Source organism: Gavialis gangeticus, unplaced genomic scaffold, assembly GCF_001723915.1.
Source record: "Gavialis gangeticus isolate Ggan-Ray unplaced genomic scaffold, GavGan_comp1, whole genome shotgun sequence".
NCBI lineage: Eukaryota > Metazoa > Chordata > Crocodylia > Gavialidae > Gavialis > Gavialis gangeticus.
This window is the reverse complement of record NW_017728992.1, coordinates 22,270,110-22,281,003: the sequence shown is the minus strand read 5'-3', so window position 1 is coordinate 22,281,003 and position 10,894 is coordinate 22,270,110. Positions and strand designations below refer to the sequence as shown.

General features: G+C 42.5%; 1 protein-coding gene across 2 annotated transcripts in view; it reads right to left on the bottom strand.

The window, feature by feature from the left end:
• Positions 1 to 207: 207 nt before the first annotated feature.
• The window catches only part of TRIO (trio Rho guanine nucleotide exchange factor), a 589,244-nt gene continuing 578,557 nt past the window's right edge, over positions 208 to 10,894 (bottom strand). For both annotated transcript variants that reach the window (XM_019521265.1, XM_019521257.1), the window contains exons 53-57: positions 9,922 to 10,043; positions 6,378 to 6,456; positions 5,396 to 5,596; positions 4,002 to 4,140; positions 208 to 1,873 (exon numbers count right to left, since the gene is read on the bottom strand). In XM_019521265.1, the coding sequence (XP_019376810.1) occupies positions 1,331 to 1,873; positions 4,002 to 4,140; positions 5,396 to 5,596; positions 6,378 to 6,456; positions 9,922 to 10,043 (1,084 nt within the window). In that variant the 3' untranslated portion in view covers positions 208 to 1,330. The remainder of the gene's footprint in view (positions 1,874 to 4,001; positions 4,141 to 5,395; positions 5,597 to 6,377; positions 6,457 to 9,921; positions 10,044 to 10,894) is intronic.

Genomic DNA, 10,894 nt, shown 5'->3' with positions numbered 1-10,894 from the left:
CGAAGATATTTCTTCACCAAAGAGCACAAAATCCATTTTATTTTTGTACAGAAAGAAGCAGACACAGATTTCAAAATTCTAAAAAGTAGTAGATACTGAGACTGCTTTTGGGAAAGTAACACTTTGGCATTTGAATAATATAATACATTTAAAAATGTTACCCTATTTCTTATCCAGTTTGTGATTTGGGATAGTTTGGTTTTTTTTAAGACATTCCTTAAAACTCACTAGGCTCTCTCTAAGCTCTATGCTAGACCCCGTACTAAACTAATAATGACAATGGGATATAACACTCCTTTTCCCCACCCACCCATAAACCCCAAAACACGCAAACAAAACCATAAAGCTCACCATACTATGTGCTTTTTCTATATATTTATTACAGTTACAACAGAGGTCATCATAAATAGTTGCATAAAATGTTAAAGCCACAACATTGCACATGATATGAAATAAAACAAAATCCCAAATGAGTACATTTACAGTATTTTCATCCTGCTGTGTACTGTTCAACAATCAGATTGGCAGGCTGGGCACCAACCTGAAGTCCTTTTCTAATAGGACAGCAAGAGCTGACCCTTACTGAAGACCCGCACAGTGGCATACCACCATTTAGGGAGGAAGTAGAAGGGAGAGAGGGAGAAAAAAATTACAGAGCAAAGGCAGATAACAGTCTATGTACAAGTAAGGCCTACATTTTATCAGAGCAAAACAATTCATTCTATTTGTATGCAAAAATTTTGAGGTTGGATGCACTTAAAAGCAGAGTCCGATCGCAGTGCACTGCTATGTGGGATACGTACAGGCGAGGCAACTGGAAAGTTCTAGGACCAAGTGGAAACCAGATTTCATAAAAGGAAGCCACATCAACAGGCACCCATTCTGGCGAGTCCTCTCCAGATGTATTTTGTTGCAAGTGTCCTTGGTTTGTTTGTTAATACCAGTGCTTTAAACATAGGCATGTTTTGAATAAACCTTGAAAACATCAGTTAAATTCATTTGCAAAATTCTACTCTTGTTCATTTATTAAAAAAGTATTTTTTTTTTTTGCAGAAACCTGAATAAAATACTGTTACTGTCATGTTCTTGACTGCCTTTTGCAGAGTACAATGCTTATAGTTCTCCACCCCAGCCTAGTCTGCATTGCTAGTCCCAAGTACTACTATGTGCAGGCTTACTTGGAATGCATTTTTCACACAAACATTCTAGCAGCTGATTGGCTCTGTTTGTTTTTCTTTTCAAAATTTAAGTCATCAGCTGATTGGCAGGAAAGTTTTATCTCCAGTCTGATTGGCATGTGAAAGAGAATGAGAGAGAATTTCAAGGTAGGTCAAACTCTTGGCAAGAGCCTGCTCTGTAAGAAATTTTTAATGCTACGGATGGGTCGAACATCATTCTGGTGTTTTCGCCGCTCAATGAATGAAGTCAGTCTGGATGTATCAATGCTGTCAACACTTTTGCTATTCGCCAGCTGCAGCCATGGCTCCTGGAGGGCCAGGGCTGCAGATGGACGCTTCCCTGGGTCATCCTGAAGTAGGAAACATACAAAATCTTTGGCCTTCTGGCTAACTCCTTTGAAGTAGTCATCTGGGAAACTAAAGTCTAGGCGGCAAATATTCAGGCAAGTTTCCTCTATGCTTTCATCCAAGAAAGGAGACACACCACTAAGAAGGACATACGTGAGCACTCCAACGCTCCAAACATCTGAGGTGAGGGAGACAGGATTTCCGAGGATAATTTCAGGAGCTGTAAACTCTGGGTTTCCAAGTAACTGGTGGATATAATAGGTGGTACCGAGCTGGACTGCATCTCCAAAGTCAGCCAATTTTATTGTTGGCTTAGCAGAACTCTGATCCACCAAAACATTTTCAGGCTAGAAAATAAAAAGGAAATTTTAATATGTTTTTCAAGCCACTCTAGCAATCATTTAAATGCTGCAGTATTATTGTATTTACCTGAATCCAAGAGGACTTCAAATTTAAGATGACCTGACTAATCAGATTCTAAACATCTATTATAATTTTCCACATATAGAATCATTATTGGAGGATCATCTTCAATTTGGTCCCCCCACTGCTGTGGCAGGGAAAGCAGCAATGAAAGTGGGGTAGGGAATGCCAGACCCTTGTCTCTCTAACTTGCTCCTGCTTGCCCAACCTACTGTCCTCCATACCTGTGCCTGCCCTCCTGCCTCCCCCTTACCAAACCTGCCCCCCTTAGCGTCTGTCCCAGTGCCTGCCTCTCCTTGCTCCACCTGTGCCTGCCCCTATGCCACCTGTCCCCTCCCACGTTCTGTCTCCCAGCCCCTTACCCCTTGCCCCCTAATGTCTGTGCCTTTCCCCTGACCTCCCCACTGCATGAGCCAGCCCAGGCCTAGGGAGGTGGCAGTGGCTCAACTCTGGCCCTGAGCCTGGAGCTGAGGCCAGAGCTGAGCAGTCATCTGCCCCAAGCTGATACCCAAATCTAAGACATGGCTTTCCAAGGCCTTCACCCATGTTGATTGGGTAAAAAAACCCCAAACAACCACTTGTCTTGTATTTGAGTAAATATGGTCCAGTTTCCCAATCAGCATTGCCAGTTTAATGGCACAATAAACACTGACAAGCTATGTACTGTTGGGGGGCGGGGGGGGCGGGGCAGGGATGGGTTGGGGCATTGCTGTGGTCAATTCCACAAAGCTCCAAAGCAGCTCTATCACACCCTTGCAACTTCCTAAGAACATTTAATTGTCTGCAGAATCCTGCCAACTGCAATGCGCGACAACCATGTTTTAGTTGCTGGTACTGTAACAGACACAGGAAACAGTCTTGCCAGATATGACTGGAAAAGTTCACACCCATTCTACAACACTCCACAAGTTCACAACCTTTCTGCAACACTGGGGCCTTCAGACGGAAGGCCTAACACTTTGGCCAGTGCTACATACAGAATATTGAATGGCAGCTTGCCTCAAGACAAAACATGCAGCACATTTCTCAAGACTGGGATTGCCTCAAAGCTACTGTTTTCTATTACGCTATGTAGGCAGGCATTTGCTTTAAGTCCAGTTTTACATCTGTCCTTTCAAACTACACGGTGAAAACTGTGGCAGCCCACTGGAACGCTTTCAAATGCCTGGTAGGGAGGAAAGATGAAATCCTGTTGTGTTTCTATATCTGAAGTGTTGGGCTAACTCTTTTTCTTATTAACAAAATAAGGACATTACTTACTTGGTATGGGCTTTTGCAAAGATGCCTCAGTACTGGCCCTCATTTAGGAAGTGCATCCTACTTGGGCCCAGAGGGCTTTAATTTGGAACTCCACACAATACAGGAATCCAGTCAGTTTCCTGCCCCTCCCACACTGATCAGATGAAATTTGGGGCAGATGGTGGTGGGTGGGAAGAGGGCTGTTTTTCTTTTGCCTTTTGCCCACCTTGAGAACCAAGTCCAAGGATCCTTATGGTCAAACAGGCTATATCTGCTCAGAGGAGGGTCTCAGCACCAGATTTCTACTTTCCCAAGTTGGGGAGATAGGGAAGAAAGGCCAAGAACAGGTTTTGGAAGAACAAGTGCTGCAGATGAGATTTTGGCAGCTCCTGAATGCTGTTTTCGCAACAGAACCTCATCTTTTAAATATGAATCCCCTCAGCAAATTCCTCTTTGGGATAAAGGGAGGGTAGGACAGGGGGACTGGGACTACACCACATGCCATACCAGGTGAAAAAAAAACCTACCAAAAAACTCCAACTATTATTTACAAAGGAAAGAGACAATGAATAACCAGAAAGCTAAGGAAGAAGCAGCAAAAGAAGTTCAAACTTTCAGCTGAGGGAATAGAAGTCATCAGAAGCACAATGTTCACACCCTTCTTATAGCCTTAGATGGAGCACTTCGTAGCTCCAGGATGCCACTTCTTGGCGCTTTTACAGAGACCATGACTTGTACTGAAGTGCAAGCTGGCATTTCAATTATGACAATTCGTTGCGATAATACTCCAAGGGTGTCACATTCATGCCTCACCTTTAGGTCCAGGTGTGCTATTCTGCAGTTGTGAAGATATTGTACAGCTTCCAGAATCTCTCCCAGATAAAGCCTGATCTTTCCTTCAGTGAGGTTTCCCCATTGCACAACATAGTCTAGAAGGCGACCCTGGTCAGCCCTATTGAAGGACAAGAATTATATTTAAATGAAACAGCAAAATATTAGCATTTAAAAAATGTATCTGCTAACTTTAACATTCAAAAAAATGCCTTTCAAGGTAAAGGCATCAACTTTGACTGCTCATGCAGCCTTCTTTTTTCTGAAGCCAAGTGATAAGTGTTTTATGTCACTTAGGGCTCATTGGTCTCCATTAATCAGACAGTAACTAATCTGAAGTCTATTTTGGAAGGGGGCCAGTAAAGAAGAAAAAGATTTCATTTGAATCAGATAAAAGCATCTAAACAAGTGTTGATACCAACTGGTGTATTTAAATTGAAGTCCATTAATTTGGGAATTAAAAGATGACTTGGTGTTCTGGGAGCCTGACAGCACTGCTCCAAGATTCCAAGTATTACTGGAAGATCCACAACTCCCTTTTGTCAGTTTAAGTGAAAGAGCTGTGATGTATTACAAACTATTTTAATCCATTGACTTTCTAGCAAACAGTTCTGTAAGAGTAAGCAGCTGACTGAAGACTAAAAAATAGATCTGGGTATCTCCATTTTTAGGGCCCAATTTGAGACAAAGTTATGCATCCAAAACCAACCTGAAAATCTTGTTCAACATGTTTAAGTCAGAGATGGAGAAAAAACCTCTGGTTTGGCCCCCAGTTTTGAATAATGTCAATACAGCTACAAATAAGACCTCAAAAGCTTTTGCTGCATTTAAATGAAACAAAGAAACGCTCAGTAAGTACAGGGCTGAACAGGAAAACATTAAATTTTTGAGCTTGCTAGGATGTTAGAGAGGAATTTCACCCTCCCAGAATAGCTCAGAAATGTGAAGCCTGGCACACAAGAGAGAATTAACATATGGGAAATGATGAAGCTGGCAGGCAAGGCTTACTGAACTCTTCTGATTGGGACTCATTTACATAAAAAAAAATCAGTGAAAGAGATTCTTATAAACAGGTAGAGTATTTTCTTGGCTTTTCATTATGGATAGCTATAACTCCTGGGAAAATCTTAAGACATACTTGATGCCTCTACATGAGTGTGCAGGCTGTAATTACAGTGCTTCAGAGCAGACTCAATTAGCATGGTAATTACTGTATTACAGCAGCCTCCCATGTCTTGTGCATCAGTGCCCCTGCACTTCAAAATGGCAGCGGGGGTGCTTGAACTAAAGCTTGTCAAACGAGTCAGCTGCATGAAGTCTGTGTATGTACACATGTATGTATATATAAAATAGTAAATTATTAAGATTCCACACACATCTCTAATACTAAGACATAGCTGGTGGAAGTCTCAAAGGTATCAAGAAGGCCAATGAGTTGGGGATGCTGGAGATTCTGCATGATTCCGAGTTCATGGGTAACCTGGTCTCGTTTCATCAACTTCTTGTTTACAAACTTAGCAGCCACTACTCGCTTGGTTCCCTTCTGATCACACTTCTTCACAACTGAAAACCTGCCCCTGAAAGACACATTACAAGGAAAAGAATTACCGAAAAGCAGCATCACAGGATTGAAAACTGTGTACTAATTGTACTAGTGCAAAGGTTATGAGTAAGGTGTTCAGTAAGATTGTACACATAGGATAGTTTGTTGATATTCCAACATTTTTAGTACAGGATCGTTCAACAAGAGGTGGGTTTGTTAACTAGCTCTGGATAAAAATACTTTCACATTTTCTGTGAAGTAAAGTAATATATAGAAATGCTTTGTATGGTGCTACACTTAAGCAAAACAGATGGGTGTTAACCCCTTAAATACACCTGGGCTCGGGCCTGATTTTCAAAGTTATTCATGGTTGTTTGGTTGCTCAAACCAGAACATTTAACTGTGACATGGTACAATCATCACCCTCAAGACACACTTACGGCTTATGTAAAATGTTTTGGAGAAATGGTGTAAATTTTCATAAGAAATCCATTAGCAATACATATATACTCCAATTTAGCTGTCAAACACAGCGTCAGCCTCAAGCCTCATTTCATACTGAGGAAGTATCATCTAATTCTGGTAAGATTTTAGCAGTATGTCTTTCTCAGCAGCAAAAAAATTGTGGTGTTTTCAACTTAAATGCCTGATCATTGCTAAACATCTTTGTAGTTTTCAAGGAAGATATCATAAAGAAATAATCTGAATCGGAATATCTTATTTTGACACATTTTTTTCCAGCTTTCAGAGACTAACATACACACAGGCTGAATTTTCCACCCTTCACAATTAATATGACGTGGTTAAATTCATACCTCCCAAGCTCAGCTACTTCACTGTAAAGGGCATCCAAGTTGTCTTTCCAGATTACCATGATCCCATCACTTCCAGGACCTTTGGAGAAAGACGAGTACAATTTAATTGTAGAAAGACAGAAAAATGTATCCACTATTTAGGCAACCTACACTTGAAAGGAATATTTAAAAGGTTACTAAGACAACAAGTGAAGGGGCTGTTTCAGTGGGTTGTAGATAAGGCACTGGAACTAATATTCTACTTTGGAGATTTTGGGGAGATGAAATCTGTCGCAGCATGACTATTTTCATCTGTGCTTTGACGACTAGATCTAAGTATCCTAAAATGGTGATTGATTGATTTTGATTTCACCACTAAACTTAATATCAATAGCAGAAGAGAAGTCTGTTATTACCAGGGATTCTGGTTCTCTCTGTTTCAAAATCACAAATTCTCTGATTAAAAAACCTAAAATCTGAGATTAAAATGAAACACCACTATATATATGGGTATCAATTGAACACAATGTTTTACTGATATATTTACAATTTTAAAGCAGTTTGGAAGCCTACCAGTGCCTCAATCACTATAATAAAACAAATTCTAAGTACCTATACATTTTGGTATTTGATTTAGGGTTTTTTTTTTTACCATGCAAAATTGGAGCTCCTCTTGCCCGCTTTATGCACCAGGGACCAGGTCCAGGCCCCTCACTCCCCACCCACAGCCCCTCAGCTCTGCTGGTGCCCCTCACTCCACACCCACAGCTTCTACCCCCCTCACCCTGCCAGAGGAGGCCCCCAGCTGCCAGAGCTACAGGACCAGGAACCTGGGTCCATTGCCCCCTGCCCCTCACAGCAGCTCCTGAGCCCTAGCTACTGCCTGTGGAGCAGAGTTGGAAACCTGCCTCCCACTCTCCCATGGGAGATACGACACAAGCCCATGGTGGGGGAGGCGGGTGCGGCCTACCCACTGTGGGCTCAGGCTCCCTGCCCTGCTGCCCTCCCACAGGGCCTCCGCAGCCCAGCGGGTGGGACCTGGTATGGCAGGGCAGAGCGGAGCCACGTGCAGAAGTTTGGTGTTGCTGCTTGGAACTCAGCACTGCCATGGCAAGGCACCCCTTATCTGCCTGGAAGCAGCAAAGGGCACAATTCCATGCTGCTTCCAGGCAAATAGGGGGCATTTCAGCAGGGAGGCATGGGGGTTGCAGTGGTGGCAACAAGTTTGCCTGCCCCATCCCACTCTGCTGTGCCAGGTCCCACCCACTGGGCTGCAGAGGCCCTGGCATTCATCCAATCAAACTGTAGCAGTCTCCTGTCATCAAGTCACTCGTGAAATGACCTGTAAAGATAAGGCTAGAGGGCATTTATAGACATGATAACCAGAGATCTGGGTTTTCCATTTCCCACGGAAAAGCAGAAAAAAATGTGGATTTTCCCTTTTAGCTGAGAATTTCCTGTGGGTGGCTGCTGGGCCCTGGGCTCCAAGCACCACGCACCACCTGAGTTGGGCAGAAGCTCCAGCCCAGCCCTGCCCAACTCACTCCCTCGCTATGGCAGCTTCAACTCCTCTCCCCGCTGCTAGACTTACCTGTGGAAGCTGCTCTCCAGGCTGCCTAGTGGCCATGTGCACATGTGAGCACGCACATGTACATGACGTCCAATGCCTGACTGCCCTTCTCCCGCTCCCCTCAGTCCCTTGCAGGCTGGAACACTGCCAGCCTTCAGAGAACTCTTTGCAAAAGTGGAAAATCCTGTGTTTCTTCATTAAAATGAAAAATCTAGCCTTTTCTCAGTTAAAAAGGGAAAATCTGGGTTTTCTCCCTGTTTTTCTGTGGGAAAACCCAGATCCTTCATAATCACGTCTATAAATGCACTTTAGCCTTATTCTTTCACAAGTGACCTGAAAACAGGAGATGACAGGAGCCTGCTGCAGTTTGATTGGATGAACTCCAGTGCTGATGGATAAAATCCTACGAAAGTCAGATGAATTGGGATGGGCTTCAAAGATCATAGGCTGCAACCTTGCAGAAAGGGAAAAGCTTTGTGCTGCAGACCTAGAAGTTCGAATCTTATCCTTGCTTGCTAGTGAATCTTAGTTAAGAAGCACTAGAGCCACTAGAAGCACTAGAGCCACACGAGCACTTCCCTATAAGATGCTGAGATCAGAAAAGGGAAGCAAGCTGTCCATGTGAGAACAGGGCTACTGAACTCAAGACTTAAGGTTCCAGTCTGGTTTTTTATGGATAACTCCTCTCCCATTTTTTGGGAAAGGCCAAAAAGAAACCAAGAAGGCAGGAGGAATCTTGGCATGTCTGTGGAAGAAGCCAAAGGGAAGGACTTCATGGGACTTCCCTACAGTTGCCTCCATCAAAACACAGATATGTAACTTGGATGTGTTATTAGATTGTGGAGTACCAGCTGCAGCTAAGAGGCCTTCCAGCCCTGCTTCATATGCACCTCATAAGAACCGCAAGCCTCTCTCAAATATACATGCTATTACCTCAGAATGAGATTGCTGTAATGCACTTAGCATACTTTGCATCAGAAATTGGTGCTGAGTCTTGGTTCATTATTAAAGAGATATGGGATGGATGGGCAAAAAACTGGCAAAAAGTAGCTTTTAGCAATCTAAATCAATAAAACATTGCTTCCTGACATTTAAAAAATATATACAACTTTTTGAATGTAGCATTTTTGATGCTATGGATGTGCGGCTGTTAAACTGCCAATTTCTGTTGTTTTATCACTGCTCTTGTAAAGCTTTGAAAATGACTGCGGAATATTCATAACTAGAGAAAAGTGAATGTCACACACAAGTAAATTACCAAAACTTGTGGGCATCACAAAAACACCAAGTATGTAAACCAAAAATATGTTTCTCCTCTAGTTCTAATAGTTCATGTAATTACAATAGGTAAAGTCAAGTCAGTAAAGCAGTGGTTCTTATATTGATAGTCTTCTTTTAATCTCCTACATACATTCTTAGAAGTCCACATTATTTTAGACTCCAAAGAAAGTTACAACCTAAGAATTAAGTGGATCAGTAAAATGAGCCCAGTTTATGGATCTAGAAGAGAGACACATCTAAAGCATCCCACTAAGCATCCCAACTTCCTACTTGAAAAGCACCAAGAAAGAATTCCTAGGTGAAGTACGACTAATGTTTGCTCTCCAAGTTTTAGAACTAAAATAGTCTTATTTTTCTGCAGATTAGACTAACAACCCAGATTTAAAAGAACATTCTATTGTTCTGATATTGGAACATGGATATTGGTAGCCAAAATGATGACAATGTAAGACACAGAGACTGATGCAGCACCATCAACTTAGTGGGTCAAAATGAGTCTGCACTAGTAAACTCAAGTCTGACCACAGAGGGTTACCCTTTGTGGGAGCCTTGAGACTTTTGAAATCTGTGTGGTCTTGCAAAAACTTGTGGCTAAGTAATGAACCTAAAGGCCAGAGTTTTCTCTTTAAGAACAACAAGAAAACATAATAAAAAAAATAAACAGACACAGTCTATCTGATGAAACCAAAAGGTACTGTTAAAAGATGAACCCACCTAAAACTCGCAAACTGGCTGAAGATGAAACTGAACCCATATCGTTTGCAGCTATGCAGGTATAGATACCATCGTCTTCTGTGGTCACACCAATGATTTTCAGTGATGCCTCTCCTAAATCACTGCAAAACAAGTCAGAATCAATTAGTGAATTCCACATGCTACTTATAGGCCTCCAGTCTACAGCATATATTCCAGTGCCAAACTCCTGTAGTTTCTTGTTTGAAAGCTGGAGGGAGGGGCTGGGGGGAAAGGTGGGAGCCTCACACACACACACCGCTCCAAGAATGCAACCAGCCCTCAAATTTGATTTGTACCTGGCTATCATGGTTAATGGCCTAAAGAAGCAACATGCACCACTAGCCCTTTCCACTTAAAATGACACTTGTGGTCCTACCTCTCTGTCCCTAAATTCTTGCTTCTCTGTAAAAATGTTTACCTGCTTAAATAACATTTAAATTTCCTGCAACTAAAAAACTACTCAATACACCCCTCAATATTATTTCCTCTCTTTGTTCAGGATGTTTACTTTGTGCAACATTTCATGTATCACCAGTCAGCCAGTTCCCCTAGTTTGTACATCTAAACAGCAGCAGGCAGAACAAAGCAGAACATGAAGTATGAATCAATCATGCAAGGTACCAGGGGGATTCAGAGCAGATGTAGCATGTGCCCATCACTGCTTAGCATGGGATGATCAGGACCCTTCCATGGTGACCAGAGATGTAGTATTTTCTAAGGGGTTTTGAAAGGGGAAAAACTGGATGCTCGCATTCTTTAAATGATTTCACGGATTTCATAGACATTAGGGCTGGAAGGGACCTCAGAAGATCGAGTCCAGCCCCCCGCCCAAAGGGCAGGAAGTCAGCTGAGGTCATAGGATCCCAGCAAGATAAGCATCCAATTTGCTCTTGAAGGTGTTCAATGTAGGTGCATGAACCACCTCCGATGGCAGGCTGTTCCAGACCTTGGG